Here is a 19,950-nt window from a genome sequence, read left to right as displayed (position 1 = left end):
AAGCACAACTGCTTCCAAGGTCAGTACAGTCAACAACAATGTCTTAATGTGTTTAAATGAACTATCGATGCTTAAAACTGATGGAAACAATGCCGATTGGGGATGTGTTCGCCCACGTAGGATTCCATGCAGGAGGCATGGCTGCAGGTCAGGGATACAAGTGTGTTTAAGGAAACGGGGTTTTAAACTCCCAATACCGACCATCTTGCTGGCAAACGTGCAGTCTCTGGTGAATAAAATCGATGATCTCAGAGCTCGGGTGCTGAGTCAGAGGGACATTAGGACCACGTGTGTCCTTTGTTTCACAGAATCCTGGTTTACCCCTTCTGTACCGGATGCAGCAATTCAGATTGGTGGGTTTACTATACACCATCAGGTTAGATCTATAGTTTCTCAAAAGCAGAGGTGGAAGAGTATGCCTCATGATCAACTCTTCTTGGTGCACAAATATATCAGAGCCATCCCAATTCTGCTCACCAGACCTGGAATATCTAGCAGTAAAGTGCCGTCCTTTTTACCCACCACCGGAGTTCTCTGGGGTCATTCTGGTAGCAGTTTACATTCCACCTCAGGCCAATGTCAAGCAGGCTTTAGATGATCTGAGCAATGGGATCAACATGCACGAAACAGTGCACCCTAACATCTTCACCATCGTCTTGGGGGATTTTAACCAGGCCAGGAAAAAAATCACTAAGCAATTACCATCTGCAGATCACTTGCAATACCAGAGGAGACAACACACTGGACCATTGCTAGACCACCATCAAGATTGCCTACCATGCTATTTCACGCCCTCACTTAGGGAAGTCTGATCACCTGGCTGTACTTCTACTCCCTGAGTACAGGCAGAGACTGAAGACTGCAGCACCAGCAGTGAGGACCAAGGAGGGATGGACAAGGGAAGCACAGGAACACCTACAGGACTGCTTTGAATCAGCGAACTGGACTGTATTCAGGATTCATCCAGGAATCTGGATGAGTATGCTGCAGTTGTTACCGACTTCATTAAAACCTGTGTGGATGAGTGTGTGCCCACAAAGACTTACTGCACATTCCCAAACCAAAAGCTGTGGATGAACCAGGAGGTATGTTGCCTACTGAAGGCAAGATCTGCGGCTTTCAAGTCTGGCGACCCAGTCCTGTACCAGAAAACCAGGTATGATTTTTGTAGGGATATTTCAAGGATGAAGAGACAATTTTGAATGAGGTTGGAGGTGACATCGGATGCACAGCAACTCTGGCAGGGTTTGCAAGACATTACTTCCTACAAAGCAAAACCCAATAGTATGAATGGCAGCGATGCTTCACTACCAGGTGAACTCAACGCCTTCTATGCTCGCTTTGAAAGGAAGAACACAACTACAGCTGTGAAGATCCCTGCTGCACCTGATGACCCTGTGATCTCTGTCTCAGAGGCCGATGTTAGACTGTCTTTAAAGAGAGTGAACCCTCGCAAGGCAGAAGGTCCCGATGGAGTACCTGGTAAGGCTCTGAAAACCTATACCAACTAACTGGCGGAAGTATTCAAGGACATTTTCAACCTCTCACTACTACGGGTGGAAGTTCCCACTTGCTTCAAAAAGGCAACAATTATACCAGTGGCTTAGAAGAATAATGTGGGCTGCCTTAATGACTATCGCCTGGTAGCAGTCACATTGACAGTGATGAAATGCTTTGAGAGATTGGTCATGACTAGGCTGAACTCCTGCCTCAGCAAAGACCTGGACCCATTGCAATTTGCCTATCACCACAATAGGTCAACGGCAGATGCAATCTCAGTGGCTCTCCACACGGCTTTAGATCACCTAGACAACACGAACACCTACGTCAGGATGCTGTTCATCGACTATAGCTCAGCATTTAATACCATCATTCCCACAATTCTAACTGAGAAGTTACAGAACCTGGGCCTCCGTACCTCCCTCTGTAATTGGATCCTCAGCTTCCTAACTGGAAGACCACAATTTGTGCGGATTGGTGATAACATCTCCTCCTCGATGACGATCAACACTGGTGTACCTCAGGGATGTGTGCTTAGCCCACTGCTCTACTCTCTCTATACCCATGACTGTGTGGCTAGGCATAGCTCAAATACCATCTATAAATTTGCTGACGATACAGCCATTGTTGGTAGAATCTCAGATGCTGACGAGAGGGTGTACAGGAGTGAGATATGCCAATGAGTGGAGTGGTAATGCAGCAAAAATCTGGCACTCAACTTCAGTAAGACAAAAGAGCTGATTGTGGACTTCAGGAAGGGTAAGATGAAGGAACTTATACCAATCCTGATAAGGGGATCAGAAGTGGAGGGAGTGAGCAGCTTCAAGTTCCTGGGTGCCAAGATCTCTGAGGATCTAACCTGGTCCCAACTTATCAATTCAGTTATAAAGAAGGCAAGTCAGCGGCTATACTTCATTAGGAGTTTGAAGAGATTTGGTATGTCAACAAATACGCCCAAAAACTTCTATAGATGTACTGTGGAGAGCATTCTGACAGGCTACTGGTATGTGGGGGCAGGGGCGGGTGTTGGTGGGTATGTGGGTATATGGGTTGGGCCTACTGCACAAGACCGAAAGATTGTAAAGGTTGTAAATTGGGTAAATTGGGTTGTAAATTATCCATCTTGGGTACTAGCCTACAAAGTACCCAGGACATCTTCAAAGAGCGGTGTCTCAGAAAGGCAGCAATTATTTTAAAGGACCTCCAGCACGCAGGGCATGCCCTTTTCACACTGTTACTATTAGGTAGGAGGAGAAGCCTGAAGGCACACACTCAGCGATTCAGGAACAGCTTCTTCCCCTTTCCCATCTGATTCCTAAATGGACATCGAACCTTTGGACACTACCTCACTTTTTAAATATGTACTATTTCTGTTTTTGCACTATTTTTTAATCTTTTCAATATATGTATACTGTAATCTATTTATTTATTTCTTCTTCTTCTTCTTCTTCTATATTATGTATTGTATTGAACTGCTGCTGCTAAGTTAACAAATTTCATAATACATGCTAGTGATAATAAACCTGATTCTGATCCTGATCCAGGTCTGTGAACAATACAGAGATGTGTCAGGGACTGTGATTGGAGAGAGGGTGAGCTAGTGACTGTGACTGGAGCAGAGATGATTTGGAGACTGTGATTGGAGAGACCGTGAGCTGGGAACTGTGACTGGAGCAGAGATGAGACAGGGACTGTGATTGGAGGGAGGATGAGCTGGGAACTGTGACTGGAGCAGAGATGAGACAGGGACTGTGATTGGAGAGAGAATGAGCTGGGAACTGTGACTGGAGCAGAGATGAGCCAGGGACTCTGATTGGAGAGAGGATGATGAGGCATTGTTCACGTGGATAGCCAGAGGTTATTTTCCCAGGGCTAAAGTGGCTAACACGAGGGGGCATAGTTTTAAGGTGCTTGGAAATAGATACAAGGGGGATATCAGAGGTAAGTTTTCCACACAGAGAGGTGGGTGCGTGGAATGCACTGCCAGTAACAGTGGTAGAGGTGGATACAAAAGGGTCTTTCAAGAGACTCTTAGATAGGTATATGGAGCTTAGAAAAATAGAGGGCTATGTGGTAGGGAAATTCTAAGCAGTTTCTAGAGTAGGTTACATGGTTGGCTCAACATTGTGGGCTGAAGGGCCTGTAATGTGCTGTAGATTGCTATTATTCTATAAAGGCAATGTTCCAGCAACTCCCTTTTAATTAAACACGTATTCTTCCTCGTACTCACCTATGGCATTTACTTATCTGGTCTTGCCCTATCAGAGATATTCCTTTGCTGTCTGCACCCCCTCCAACTTCTCTGCTTCTGAAAACCAGCATTTTCTTACTTTCCCGGTTCTGATGAAGGTCCCACACCTGAAAAGTCAACTGTTACGTCCACTGTAGCTGCTGTGTGGCCCACCAAGTGTTTCCAGAACTGTCAGCCTTTGTTTCAGGCCTCCACAGACCAGGATTACACAGCACAGTTGAATATACACTAGAATTACATCAATCACATCCCATAGTTTGATCTCAGTTCCCAGTGTAATCTACTCACCGCCGTTGTTTTTCACAGAGAAGTTGCTGACCTTCAGTGGAATACTGAAGGAGAATTTAACATTTGATGTCATTTCATCCTTATCAACAGCAGAGATCATTTCGATTACCTGAAAATCAAATTGCAACATTAAATCCACTCAGGTGCAGCATGTTTCAATATAATACTGACAGCTTCTATCCAGCGACTTGTGGTGGACTGTTAAGTAATGTACAAGAAATAGTTTAATCAGTAACTCTGTATGTGTGAGCTGAGATTCCCAGAAATAAATTCTCAGTAATATATCATGTATAACAGGCTCCCAGATATATACACTCAACAGCCACTGGGGCTTTCCTCTTTGGAATGAAGGAGGATGAGAGGTGACTTGATATTTCAAAAGTTCTAAGTCAATAAAATATGTTTACACTCAGTGTCCACTTTATTATGTACACCTGCTCATTAATGCAAATATCAGCCAATCATGTGGCAGCAACTCAGTGCATAAAAGCATGTAGACATGGTCAAGAGGTTCAGTTGTTGTTCAGGCCAAACGTCAGAACAGGGAAGAATTCTAACATAAGTGACTTTGACCGAGTCAGTCAAATCAGTCAAGGTGGCTTACACTCAGTAGATCCAAGAAACATAATAGAATCAACGAAAGACCACACCCATCAGTACAAACAACCAATGTGCAAAGGACAATAAACTGCAAATACAAAAGAGGAAAAAATAATAATTAATAAATACATGAGATGAAGGGTCCTTGAAAGTGAGTCCATAGGTTGTGGGAACAGTTCAGTGTTGAGGAAAGTGATGTTGAGTGAAGGTATCCCCTCTGGTTTAAGAACCTGATGGCTGAGGGTTAATAGCTGTTCCTGAATCAGGTGGTGTGGGTCGTGTGGATCCTGTACCTTCTTCCTGATGCCAGCAGCAAGAAGAGAGCATGGCCTGGTTGGTGGAGGGCCCCAGTGATGGGTGCTGCTTTCCTGCAACAATGCTCTGTGTAGATCTGCTCAGTGGTGGGGAGGACTGGGCCATATCCACTGCATTTTGTAGGATTTTCCATTCAAGGGCAATGGTGTTTCCATACCAGGCTGTGATGCAACCAGTCAATATACTCTCCAACATATATCTATAGAAGTCTGGTTAAAGGATTGCTACCTGTGCCACATGCTAGTGAGGCCAAAACTAGGAAGATTAAACAGTTCAATACGTGGCTAAGGAGTTGGTGTAGGAGGGAGGGCATAAGATTTTGGATCATTGGGCTCTCTTCCAGGGAAGTTGGGACCTACACAGGAGACATAGTGATTCAAGTTTGGACTGGAATTGCCACTTTGCCCATGAGATTGCTTTCTAGAGATTGTATCTGGACCCTTTGTCTCTTAACTTGGATTACCAGACCTTAATGCCACTGATCTGGCCCTAAGCAGATTGCCGATCTCACGGTTCATCCAGAGCTTCTGGTTGGGGAAGACGGAATAATTTTGTGGACACACATTCGTCCACATCTGTTTCTTTATAAAGTCCGTGACAACCGTGGTGTACTCGTTCAGACCCTCTGATGAACCCACCGACTCAGTGCCGCTCCTCTGCCTCCGGTTGTCCTTATCTCTGGAGCTTTGCTTTTTAACCTCTGCCTGTATGCAGGTAGGAGGACAGCCCTGTGATCAGATTTCCTAAAATGTGGCCTAGGCACGGTGCGGTAAGCATTTCTTATCGTAGTACCGCAGTGGTCCAGTGTTGGGATTCTTGGAGCTGCAGGTTACATGCTGATAAAAATCGGGCAGAAATTCCTTCAAACAGGTCTGACTGAAATCCCTGACAATGATTTGAAGTGCACGGGATGAACTGTTTTTTGTTTGGTGACGGCAGCATTGAATATCTTGATTGTCTGGATAACGTCGGCTTTTGGCAGTAAGTAAACTATGGTCAGGATCATGGAGGAGGAACTCTCTTGCTAAGAAGATTAGTTGGCATTTCACATTAAATGTTACAGATCAGAAGAGCAAGACCACCAGGTTTGAGCACCACTGTTTATCACGAAACACAGACTCCCACCTTTTGCCTTCTCTGAATCATCAGTCTGGTCCATCCCATGTATTGAGAAGCTTTGGGGTCTTACTGATGCATCTGGTGTGTCCAGAGTGAGCCATGCCTCCAGAAAACACAGAACCAGCAATTCCTCATTTCCCTCCGATACAGCTATCTTGTCCTTACGTCCTCAATCTTGTTGAAAGCTTCAAGTTCCAAGGAGTGAACATAACCAACAGCTTGTTCAACCCCGTAGAAGCCATGGCCCAGAAGCTCACCAGCACCCCTGTTTCCTCAGGAAGCTAAAGCAATTTGGCATGTCCCCATCAACCCTCACCAATTTTTATCAAAACACCTTAGAAAGCATCCTATTCAGATGCCCATCACCTCAAGAAACTACAGAGTTGTGGACACAGCTCAGCACATCACAGGAGCCATCTACACCTGTTGCTACTTGGTGAAGCAGCCAGCATAATCAAAGACGCATCGCACCCGGCACATACTCTTCTTCTCTCCTCTCTCATCGGGGACAACTTCTACCCCAGTTACTAGACTATTGAATGATAAAATGGACTTCGGACCTCACGACCTACCTCATGGTCTTGCACCTCATTGTCTACCTAGACTATATCTTCCCAGTAAATCTAACACTGTATTTTCAATTCTGTTATTGTCTGCCCATCAGATTCAGATCCTGTACCACCTCAGTGTATTGATCTGTGCAATGAAAACATCAGTATGGCTGGCATGCAAAGCAAAGATTTTCACAGTACCTCGGTACAGGCAACAATAATAATGAGATAATTAAACCAATTAACCTTTAGACCAGGGGTTCCTAACCTGGGGAACACAGAACCTTTGGTTATTGATAGGGGTTCATGGCATAGCTCCTGCACTAACCCATTGGGGTATCATTTCCTACACTCCCTTGAAACTTACCAAATTCACTACAATAGTTATGTATTACTGTACTGTATTTTCCTAAAATCATGCAAACTGAAAGAATAGACATGAGGTACTGCAGATGGTGAAAATCTACAGCAATACACACAATGGATGGAGAAGCTCAACAGGTCAGGCAGCATCTGTGGATGGGAATAAACAGTCGACATTTCAGGCAGAGGCCCTTGTTGGATTAGTAATTGGCATGACATCCAATAATCTGGTAATTCTGCCAGAGCGCTACCAACAAGGTCTAAGCATAATATATTATCGGAGATTTATTGTGAGCAGAGATGAGGCAAAATCAGGTGCAGGGGGGTAAAGTGCGGGGAAGACCAACTGAAAGAGACAGATAGGAGCAAGGGCAAAGGGAGAGAGTGTGTGAGATGGAGAGGTGAGTGGCTGGTTGTAGATCTTACACTACCCAATCAAAAAAAGGAAGCGGAATGATTAGCTTTATTTGTCACATGTACATCGAAGCTTCGAGACATAAAGTGAAATGTGTCATTTTGCATCAGCAACAAACACATTACTTTATGAACACAATCTATCTATGTGCTGGGGGCAGCCCCCAAGAGTCGTCAGGCTTCCAACTCCAAATAAGAATGCCCACAGCTTACTAACTCTAACCTGTATGTCTTTGGAACGTTGGAGGAACCAGGAGCACCCAAATGAAAGCCAAAAGACATACAGGGGCTGAAACTGAACCTTGATCTATGACCGTTGGCACTCTAAAGCATTACACTAGCACTCTGCTACCGTGACATCCCTCTATCATGCTGTCCTGTGCAGCTGGTTGGAGAGTGCAGTTCTAGTACCACACTACAGGAAGCATGTGGAGGCTTTGGAGAGGGTGTAGAAGAGGTTCACCAGGCTGTTGCCTGGATTAGAGAGTAATTGGCGATCACTGGTAGTTTAAAGCAATGTGCTAACACGGCGCTACCATTCCACACAAGTTCCACTTACAGTTCCAATTGGGTCGTTCTCACACACATGGGGAGAGTAACTGTCTGCAAGCGTTGGTGCGTTGTCATTTACGTCCTGAACTTCAATACGTACGGACGTACTGGATACCGAATCTGTAAAACAAATGAAGAGAAGCATTCTGAAATGTCCAGACATCTGCAGTAACAACAGGCACATTGTGAGTGATGATAAACCTGATTCGGATATGGGTTTCCTTTGTGGACTGAGAATGGGAAGGACACAGAGAGAGGGGAATCATGGTTGGGAAAAGGGGAAGGGAGAGGGGAGGGAGCAGGAAACACCAGAGAGACATTCAGGAATGATCAATAAACCAATTGATTTAATCAAATGACCTTGCCTGGTGTCTCAGGGCTGGGTGTGTCTGCACCTGTGGCAGTCCCCGCCCCAGCACTCCTTCTCTGCCACCTGTCTCACACCTTTCCCACCCTTCACTCTTGCTACTCCCAACGGCCTTTGTCCCACCAGATTTACAAACTTGTTCTCCACTCCACGTTGACAAATATAGTTCTGTGCTAGTGTCTTAGGCACTACCTGACTTCTGCACAATACTGTGTAGGCCTCCGTTAGTCTCGATAGACCATGGATTTGCACCTTGGAAAGTTTCCAGGGCGTAAGCCCGGGCAATGTAATGTATTATGTGAGTATTCGTAGCACATTGCACTTTCTCCGTCTTGTCATCTACGCCACTTACGGTGCAAAACAGCTGAAACTGCTGGAGCCATACCTTCCATTTCTCAGCAATATTACCTCGTAGGCTTAAACTCGATGGTGGCTGTAACTGTGACATGTTTTTACGTGTCTTCTCTTCCTTTCCTTTCCGCTTTCTTCTGACACCATGTAGCGTTAATGTGACTCGGACACCGCAGTATTAAACATACACGTTTATTCACCAGACTTCCATTTTACAAAACTCTGCGTTCTGATGTCATACGCACTCTGACCTACGAATACTCACATAATGCATTACAGGCAAGGCTTTTTTTTGTGGAAGACCGGCAGTTGCCCAAGCTGCAAGTCTCCGCTCTCCACATCACCGATGTTGTCCAAGGGAAGGGCATTAGAGCACAGTACTATACATAGATAGATTATATGTTCATAAAGTAATGTGCTAGGCTGACAGTCAGGAAATCATAAAGTAGTAGTGGAGTTAGTGGGTGGAGGTGTTGATCAGCCTTACTGCTTGGGGAAAGTAACTGTTTTTGAGTCTGGTGGTCCTGGCTTGGATACTACATAACCTCCTCCCTGATGGGAGAGGGACAAACGGTCCATGAGCAGGGTGGGTGGGATCCTTCATGATGATACTGGCCCTTTTCTGGCACCTTTCTGTATGTATGTCCTTGAGGGCAGGTAGGCTGATTCTGGTGATAATTTGGGTAGTTTTGATTGCTCTCAGTATATCTCTGTTCTGCCCTGTGGGTTAAAGAAGGTGAAAGGATAAAGGTTAGTTGTGTTCTAGGACTATCGGTTCCAGGGATAACTGCAGGTCACTTCAAGGTGAGTGTGTAGTGAACGCTTTGGACCTGCGTGGGGCACTGGAGAGCAGTGGGCTCTGAGGTTTTGAGAGGACCTGAGTTAATTAATTGTTGTTTAATGAGAGTTGTTAATCATTTAGAATTCCTTGTGTTTTTCACAAGCAACTCGTTCTTTGTAATCTGGTCTCCTTGTGCTTTCTATATAAACTTGTATAAGTTTATTTTGATAGCGCAGGGGATGCAGGTTACTTGTGTTATTTAAGCAGACACCCAATTTGCACTAATTGCCAGGTCCTAGTTTAGAGAATGTTACTTCTCACAGTGTCACTAGGCTGAGCCACCAATGCTTTTTGGAATTATTATGAATAAACTCTAGTCGCCATCTCTGCATCAGAGTCTGTCTTTCCTCCAGACTTGGGTTCCGACATTGCCTGCGCACATCGTGACAGAGTGTACTCGTCAGCAAGCCCAGCTCCCAGCCCCAACAAGCAGAATGACTTCGAATTTCTGGCTATTTCTCCCCTCCCCCTTCTCTCTTTTTACATTCCCCACTCTGATTACTCACTTCCCTCTTCTCTTCCCCTCACTTGCCTGGTTCTTCTCCTCCTTCCCTTTCTTCCACGTTCCACTGTCCTCTCCTATTAAACACTTCTTCTTCAGCCCTTTACCTCTTCCACCTATCACCTCCGAGCTTCTTACTTCAACCTCACCTCCCTCACCCATCCACCTTTCCCCTCACCTGGTCTCACCTGCTCCTCCCCTTTCCCTCCTTATTCTGGCTTATGTTCCATTCCTTTCCAGTCCTCATGAAGGGTTTCAACCTGAAATGTTGACTGTTTCCTCCTCTCCAGACATGCTGCCTGACTTGCTGAGTTCCTCCAGCATTTTGTGTGTTACTTTGAATTTCCAGCATCTGAAGAATCTCTTTTCTTTGTAATAAATCTGATTCTGATGGGAAGATGTCAAAATCCATCCTTGGTCAGTGAGACCGTCTACCTGACACGGGGGACTGCTTCATCAAACAGGTTCATTCTGTTGCCACAAAGGCCAGGTTCTCCTGGAGGTCACCCATTTCATCTTGACTTCCCATGCCCACACTGACATGTCGATTCAGGGCCTCCTCTGCTGCCATGATGAGGCCAAGTTGGAGGAGAAGACACCTGATATTCCATTTTGGTAGCCTCCAACTTAATGGCACGAACTTCAATTTCTCTGACTGCCGGTAATTCCTCCCATCTCCCGTTTTGCAGAGTCTCTCGTGTTAATGAATACGAGTAACCTCTCTCACATGAGAGAAGTGTTATATCATGACAAGGACATGATGGGCCCATTTTCAGAGAGAGATATATATATATATATCAATGTCTCTCTGGTGTCTGGGCAAGTGAGCATTGAATCAGAATTAGGTTTTAATATCACTGAGGTATGTCATGAAATTTATGGAGAGGAATAAACAGTCAATGTTTCCGGGTGAGACTTGAGCTCTGATGAAGGGTCTCACCCAAAATATCAACTGTTTATTCCTCTCCATTGATGCTGCCTGACCTGCTGAGTTCCTCCGGCATATTGTGTGTGTTATGATGGATTTCCAATATCTGCAGAGTCTCTTGTGTCACGAAATTTGTTGTTTTGCGGTAACCGTACAGTACAAGACAAAAGTTAGTCCCAAAATAAATAACAAGCCAATTTCCATGGCTTAGGGACTGTTCAAACTCCAGCATAGAAGATGTTTAGCAGTAAACACCAAATGTTTATGTTCTCAATATTTATTTATTATTATTACTATTATTATTATGAGTATTTACTGTGAATGCTCAAAAGAAAATGAATCATAGGGTTGTATATGGTGACATATAGGTACTTTGATAATAAATTTACTTTGAATTTTGAGTAGGGAAAACCACTTACTACTCTTGCCCGCTTCACTGGCAGCCACTGTGATGCTGTACGACGCAGCCTCTTCTCGATCCAGTGGCTCGCTGGTGTAAATTATTCCATTATCATCAATTCTGAATAGGTTCGTCCCATTCTGTAAAGAATACCTGGGAACAAATAACACTGTCAAAACTAAAAATGGTTAAATTATATATCTAACAAACCATAATGTAAAGAAACAAGGTCACAGTGTGTTATCTTTGAATGTAGTTGATGAATGTTGGGATTTATATATACTGTATACATGAGGCTGTCATTTATTGATTACAGCTCAGTGCTCAACATAACCATTCCCTCAGTTCCAATCAGCAAGCTCCAAAACCTGGGCCTCTGTACCTCCCTCTCAACTGGATCTTTGACTTCCTCATTGGGAGATCATTGTTGGAAATCACATCTCCTCCTTGCTGACAATTAACACTGGTACCCCTCAGGAATGCTGCTTAGCTCACTGATGCACCATCAATAACTCACTCTGAGACGTAAGAAGTGAGATATCGGCTTTTATTGACTGGAAGAATGAACAACACAACATCCTGGAGAATGAGGACCGGCCTCAGGCCTCATTCGCCTTTATACAGGGGTTTGTGGGAGGAGCCACAGGAGCAGTCAGCAGGGGTCTGTTGGGAGCAAACCACTCTGGTATATGTAGTTCACCACACTCACTGTTCTACTCTCTTTATACTCACGACTGATTTATTTACAACAATAGGTAACTGGGTGAAAATAATGTGGCTTCAGTTGAAAAGCTGATGAATTTGATAGTGCTAATGAAGGCTGGGAGTCGTATATGGAGAGAATGGAACTGTATTGTAATGTGAACAACGTGGAGGAGCAAAATAAAACCCTACTCTTCTTAGCTTAATGGACCCAAGAACGTACAATCTAATATTGCAACCTAGTAACCTCTGAAAAGCCAACAAGCAAGATGTTTGACAAAATTGTGACAATTTTACAATTGTGACAATTTTAAAGTAGCTGAGAAATTTAGATTTTACAAAAGGAATCAGCCAAAGGATGAAAGCATTTCTGAATATATTGCAGATCTGTGCAAACTTTCCCAGTACTGTGACTTCAGAGATGGACTTTCTGATGCATTAAGGGACAGGACTCTATGTGGCATGCATAGTCAAAGCACTCCAAAGAGGCTACTGTCCGAAAGAGACCCAACCTCAGAACGGGCATTGACCATTGCAATATCGTTAGATACTGCAGCAAAGGATGCAGCAGAACTACAGAAAAGGAGGTTAGAATGTGAAATGCACAAGCTGTCCCTGAATTGTGCAAAAAGCCAAAAATGTTATTCATATGGCAAATCCCCCTCGATGCGAATGACTATTGGTTCAAAGAAAATGTCTGCAGGAAGTGTCACAGACAAGGTCATATAGAGAGAGTGTGCAAGACAAACAAAAAGCACAAGCAAGTGAAAAGTCTCAAACACAAAACTAAGCAGATGCATGAAGTTACTGAATGTAAAACAGAATCAGACAACATAGAGTCTGACAAAGGTGAACTGTCATGCCTAGAACTGCTTAGTATTACTGAAGCAGATCACAAAATGATCAGGGCTGCAATAGATATGTCCGTTGTAAAACTGAAAATGGAACTGAATATAGAGTCAGCTTTGTCCGTAATTCTCAAAGCTGACTACAACAGACTATTTTCTAAGATCCCATCAGAGAAGACCTCAGTGATGCTAAAGACTTACACAGGTGAAAAAGAGTCTCGCAAAGGCAAACTGAAAGTAAATGTGAAGGCCAAACACAGTAGTTAGAGCTTTATATGTTGAAAAGTGGAGGGCCAGCATGTTTCGGACGTGAATGGTTGAGAAAATTTCAACTAGACTGGCACTCAGTCAAAGTTTGCAGTGTGACATCAACAGGTAAATGCAGCCCAAACAGTAGCACTAAGCAGAGACTGGTCAGCTGCTTAATGCTAACGAGGAGTTTGAGAAGAGGTTTGGTAAACTCAAAGGCATCAAGGCCAGAATTCAACCGCATGAAACAGCAACACTAACATTCCATAAAGCGTGTCCAGTGCCTTATGCACTACGTCCTAAAGTGGATGCTAAACTGCAGAGCTTGGAGGCGTCTGGATTTCTCTCCAAGGATGAGTGGAGTGATTGGGCCACGCCCATTGTCCCAGTGATCAAGAAAGGGAAGGCCAGAGCCATTCACGTTATGTGGGGATTTCAAAGTGAGCATCAGGCCAGTGCTGCGTACCGCGCAGTATCCTCTGCCTCAGATAGAAGACATTTTTGCATCTTTGGCAGACAGGGAGAGGTTTTCAAAGATTGACTTATCACAAGACTATCTGCAAATGGAGATCAAGGAGTCAAGCAGAAAGTTCTTCGCAATCAACTCTCACAAGGGACTGTTACAGTATATTTGTCTTGTCTTTGGTGTCGCATCAGCTCCAGTAATTTGGCAAAGAGAATGGACCAAGTGCTCCAAGATATCCCAGGAACACAATGTTACCTTGATGAAGAAAACCCACAGAACCTTGGTAAAGTGCTTACTAGGCTGAGAGAATATGGTCTAAATGCAAAGAGAGAGAATGTGAGTTTTTCAAGAATGAAATCTCATATTGAGGCATGTCATTGACAAGCCTGGCTTACAGAAGTCACAAGAGAACTTTAAAGCAATGCTACAGGCACCCAAACCGGAAAATGTGTCACAGCTCAGGTTATACTTGGGCTTTGTAAACTACTACCTATGATTTCTCCCAGGCATTGCTACAGTGCTGTACCCATTGAACACACTGTTTCAGATAGGAGCAAAGTGGGAATGGTCAGAAAGATGTGAAAAAGCATTCAAGGAAACAAAGAGACTAATAACATTTGATGAACTGCTCACCCATTATTACCCATCTCTGCCCATCAGACTGGCGTGTGATGCATCCCCTTATGGCACTGGAGCCAGTTTATCACACACTGTGAAAGATGGATCTGAACACCTGATTGTGTTTGTTTTAAGATCACTGACAAGCGTAGAACACAACTAAGCATAATTTGACTGAGGGGCCCTTAGTCTTGTATGGGGAATAAAGAAATTCCACCACTACCTCTATGGACTAAAGTTTACACTAGTAACAGACCATCAGCCCCTTGCGACCACTTTCAGACCCTGAAAGGGAATTTCAGTAACGACTGCTACCTGGTTACAATGTTGGCCACTATTCCTTAGAGCTCATTCTTATGACATCTTCTTCGGCTGTCCATTGATTTTCGGTGATGACTGAGGCCAGGGGAAGGTTGTATGGATGACCGGCAGTTGCCCAAGCTGCAAGTCTCCCCTCTCCACGCCACCGATGTTGTCCAAGGGAAGGGCATTAGCACCCATACAGCTTGGCACCGGTGTCGTCGCAGAGCAGTGTGTGGTTAAGTGCCTTGCTCAAGTACACATTACATTGCCTCAGCTAAGGCTTGAACTAGCGACCTTCAGATCACTAGACCAAGGCCTTAACCACTCTGTGACATAGAGTTCATGGGTACCGAACTACACAGAAACACTGATGGCTTGTCACATCCTCCACTATACCTACTAAAGAAGAGAAGTCTTCATACTCTGACCCAATTGAGGTGTTCCACACAGCATTGGTGGACCAGTGGCCTGTAACAAATTCCAAAATACAAAGCGAAACAAAGTATGACCTGACATTGTCAAAAGTGTACGAAATCACCATGCAAGGATGGCTAGCTCATGGTAACTCTATGCTTACAGAATTCTCAATGAGATGAGAACAACTGTTGGTATGTCAAAGAACACTGATGTGTGGATCTCATGCTGTGGTTCCCTCTAAACCAGAGTGTTAGAGAATCTGCATGAAGGACTCAGTCAAGATGAGGAGTTTCACCCGGGGCTACGTGTGGTGGCCAGGAATTGACAAACAGATTGAAGACTTGGCCAAAAGCTGTTCAGGATGCCAATAAGTTCAAAGTGCATCCTAACAGACACTGTTACACCCGTGGGACTGGACAACTTCACCATGGCAAAGAGTACATATTAACTTTGCTGGGCCATTCATGGACTCCATGTTTCTGATTGTTGTGGATGCTCATTCGTAGTGGCCAGAGCTTCTACCAATAAAGTCAACCACCTCAGTAAAGACTGTCTCTGCTATGGGGACTATCTTCAGTAGAAATGGCTTACCAGAACAAATTGTGAGTGACAATGGACCACAATACACGTCAGAAGAATTACAACTGTTCTTGAAGAAAAATGGCATCAGGCGTTTCAAGTCATTTCCTCACCACACAGCAATGAATGAGTTAGCTGAAGGTTTATCCAAATATTAAAGAAGTCCATTAAAGCGTTGGACAAGGAGGACATTTCTCTACATCAGAAGGTGGACAACTTCCTTTTTCTGTATCGGAGCTCTGTTCATGCGACAACAAATCAAAAACCTGCAATGCTGCTCATGAACAAGAATCTGAAATCTCGCGTAGACATCCTGAAACCAGATCTATGGAGGGAAGTGCAGAATAAACAGTTCAAACAGTTCCCAAGTGAAGCAGCAAGGAACTTCGAGATTGGACAGGAAGTCCTAGCGCATGATTACTGAGAAGTCAAGTGGCACCCGGTAGGATAGCTATGAGAACTGGGCACTGATCTACACACTGGATACTGGACATCAGACATGGAGACGTCACGTACCAGATACTGGATGCTCAACCAAAGAACACAAGTGAGCTGATTGCCTCCAACAAGATGGACAGATTACAGCACCGGACTTGCCTCTCAGTGATGGTCGTGTCACTGACAGCAACGTGACACGGAAACCGAGAACATTGTCTTGGACAAGATACCTACCAAACCTGATGCCACACCACAGGTCCAGAGGCACTTTCCTTAAAGAACCCAAAAGACTGAATCTTTAGTATAGTGAAGTTAGTTATGGACTGTTACTGTGAAAGTGTGTTTATTTGGAATAAGGGTTTATGAAAGGGAAATTGAATGTTTTGAACATATATGGTTTTATGTTGCACTAATCTAAAGGGGAACAAGTTTAATACATGGAACTATTTCTTTTAGAGTAATAACCCTGGCCCCCCAGCATTACATAATGATCTGTTGTCTGCGAATGTGCATTGTGCTCTCTCTCTCACTGCAATTTGAACACACCAGTTAGAGTCATCTCCCATGTGTGTGCACAGACACAACACAACTAACAATACTTCAATGACTGAGTAATGTGCACAAACTGCTGGAGGAACTCAGCAGATCAGGCAGCATCTCAAAGAGGGGAATAAATAGTCTACATTTCAGGCCAAAACCCTTCATCAAGACTGGAAAGGAAAATGGAGGATGCCTAAATAAGGTGGGGGAGGGGAGGAGGCCAGGCCAGAAGGTGACAGGTGAAGCCAGGTGGGTGGGGGAAGGAGGATGAAATAAGAAGCTGGGAGGTGATTGGTGGAAAAGGCAAGGTGGAAGAAGGAATCTGATAGGAGAGGAGATTAGGCCATGAGAGAAAGGGGAGGAGGAGGGGCACCAGAGTGAGGTGATGGGCCACTGAGGAGAAGAAAAAAGGGAGCAGGGTAGGGAACAGAAGATGAGGGAAGGAGAGGGAAAACATTACCAAAAGGAGAAATCAATGTTCATGCCATCAGGTTGGAGACTACCCAGACAGATTATGAGGTGGCTCCTCCAGCTTGAGAGTGGCCTCATCACGGCAGAAGAGGAGGCTCTGGACTAACGTGTCTGAACAGGAACTGGGAGAGGAAATGGCCACTAGGAAATTCTGCTTTTTTCTGATGAAGTGGAGGTGTTTGACAAAGTGGTCCTCCAGTTTACAGTGCCTATAAAAAAGTATTCACCCCATGTTTTAATGTTTTACATTAAATCACAATGGATTTAATTCGGCTTTTTGACACTAATCAAAGTGAATCTCCTGTGTCAACATGAAAACAAATTTCTACAAATTGGTCTAAATTTATTCCAATTAATAAATATAAAATAATTGATTGCATAATTACTCACCCTCTTCAATTCAGTGTTTTTAGTAGATGTACTTTTGTCAGCAATTATAGCCTTGACTCTGTGTGGATAGGTCTCTATCAGCTTTGCACATATGGACACTGCAATTTTTCCCCCTTTCTTCTTTACAAAACTGCTCAAGCTCTGTCAGATTGCATGGGGATCATGAGTGAACAGCACTTCTCAAGTCCAGCTACAAATTCTCAATTGGATTGAGATCTGGACTCTGAATTGGCCACTCCAGGACATTAACTTTATTGTTTTTAAGGTATTCCCTTGTAGGTTTGGCTTTATGCTTGGGATCACTGTCTTACTGGAAAACAAACCTTCCCCCAAGTTGCATTTCTCTCAGACTGCATCAGATTTTCCTCCAGGATTTTCCTGTATTTTACTGCATTCATTTTACCCTCTACCTTCACAAGCCTTCCAGGCCCTGCTGCAATGAAGCATCCCCACAGCCTGATGCAGCCGCCACCATGCTTCACAGTAGAGGTGGTGTGTTTTGGATGATGTGCAGTGTTTGGCTTATGGCAAACTTAGTGTTTAGTCTGATTTTGGTTTCGTCGACCATAGAACCTTCTTCCAGCTAACTTCAGAGTCTCCCACATGCCTTCTGACAAACTCTAGCTGAGATTTCATAAGTTTTTTTCAACAGTGACTTTCTCTTTGCCTCTCTCCCATAAAGCTGTGACTGGTGAAGCACCCGGGCAACAGTTGTTGTATGCGCAGTCTCTCCCATCTCAGCCACTGAAGCTTGTAACCCCTCCAGAATTGTCACAGGTCTCTCAGTGACCTCCCTCACTAGTCCCCTTCTTGCACGGTCATTCAGCTTTTGAGGCGGCCTCCTCTCGGCAGATTTAAAGCTGTGCTATATTCTGTCCATTTCTTGATGACTGAATTAACCAAAGGGTATTCAGTGACTTGGAAATGTTCTTGTATTCATCTCCTTACTTGTGCTTTTCAATAACCTTTACGTGGAGTTGCTTGTAGTGTTCTTGTCTTCATGGTGTAGTTTTTGCCAGGATACTGACTCACCAGCAGTTGGACCTTCCAGATACAGGTGTTTGAGCAGTTTTGTAAAGAAGAATAGGAAAAAATTGCAGAGTCCAGGTGTGCAAAGCTGATAGAGACCTATCCACACAGACTCAAGGCTGTAATTACTGCCAAAGGTGCATCTACTAAACACTGACTTGAATGGGGTGAGTAATTATGCAATCAATTATTTTGTGTTTAGTAGTAGTAACAAATTGAGACCAATATGTAAAAAATTGTTTCACTTTGACATGAAAGAGTCTTTTCTGTTGATCAGCGTCAAACAAGTCAAATCAAATCCAATGTGATTCAATGTTGTAAAACAATAAAACATGAAAACTTGCAAGGGGGCGTGAATACTTTTCATAGGCACTGTACGTCGGGTCTCACCAATGTAGAGGAGATCGGACCAGGAGTCAGACAGCTGTCTGTAAGGAGTTTGTACATTCTCCCCGTGACTGTGTGAGTTTCCAGGTGCTCTGGTTTCCTCTCACAGACCAATGGTGTGCAGGCTAGTAGGTTAATTGGTCACATGGGTGCAACTGGGTAGCATGGGCTTGTTGGGCCAGAAGGACCCATTACTGTGCTGTATCTCAAAATAACTCTGGAGTGCATTAAAGACCGGAATCTAATTGGTGGATTTTGGGTTTCATATATAGAATGATAGATCTCTGGAAGAGAGTTCCAGATGGGGTCTCCAGGTGATGAATCGGTGGAATTCACGGCCACAGATGGCTGTGGAGGCTCTGTCTTTAAAGCAGAGGATGAGAGGTTCTCGATTAGTCAGGGTGGCAAAGGTTATGGGGAGAAGGGAAGAGAATGGGACTGAGAGGGAAAATAAATCAGCCATGATGGAATGGTGGAGTAGCATGATGGGCTGAATGGCCTATTTCTGCTTCTATGTCTTATGGTTTCACGAGTTTTAATTCAATGTTTCTGGTGAATTAATAAAGTACACTATCAGACTCCATTTTTGTTTTCTTTCTAGCTGTTTCCCCTTTCCAGTCCTGACAAAGGGTCTCAGTCCGAAACGTTGACTCTTTGTTCCTCTCCACAGCTGCTGCCTGACCTGTTGAGTCCCTCCAGCATTTTGTGTGCGAGACTCCATTTCAATGTTTTTTTATATTCCAGTGTGCTTCCTGGATGTATAGAACTGAATGGCCACTCTGCTTAGCAACGGCATGAAGTAATATCCTTCCCCTTTAGTGGAAACGCACATTTCCTGGATCTAACTCTGATTTTTAATTGTTTTATTTTAAATGTAAATTTGCCATTTCGCTCCCAGTGCAGTTGACAGTGGCCATGGTTCAGAGGGTGAGGGGACAGGGTCATTGTCTCTATCTCCGACATGGTTGTTTCCAACAGCACGCTGTAAAATGAAGCTGTCTTGACTAAATCTTCCTGAAGGATCAACAAATGGGCCTGTACTCACTGGAGTTTAGAAGAATGAGGGAGGATCTCAGTGAAACCTATCGAATATCGAAAGGCCTAGATAGAGTGGACTGTGCGAGGATGTTTCCTGTAGTCTAGGACCAGAGGGCACAGCCTAAGAATAGAG

General features: G+C 44.1%; 1 protein-coding gene across 1 annotated transcript in view; it reads right to left on the bottom strand.

The window, feature by feature from the left end:
• LOC140740856 (cadherin-5-like) overlaps positions 1–19,950 on the bottom strand; it is a 106,936-nt gene that overhangs the window by 12,878 nt on the left and 74,108 nt on the right. The window contains exons 8-10 of the mRNA XM_073070421.1: positions 11,362–11,495; positions 7,961–8,073; positions 4,040–4,148 (exon numbers count right to left, since the gene is read on the bottom strand). Coding sequence (XP_072926522.1) covers positions 4,040–4,148; positions 7,961–8,073; positions 11,362–11,495 — 356 coding nt within the window. The remainder of the gene's footprint in view (positions 1–4,039; positions 4,149–7,960; positions 8,074–11,361; positions 11,496–19,950) is intronic.

This window comes from Hemitrygon akajei, chromosome 17 (genome assembly GCF_048418815.1).
Source record: "Hemitrygon akajei chromosome 17, sHemAka1.3, whole genome shotgun sequence".
NCBI lineage: Eukaryota > Metazoa > Chordata > Chondrichthyes > Myliobatiformes > Dasyatidae > Hemitrygon > Hemitrygon akajei.
This window is presented reverse-complemented; position numbering and strand designations above follow the sequence as displayed.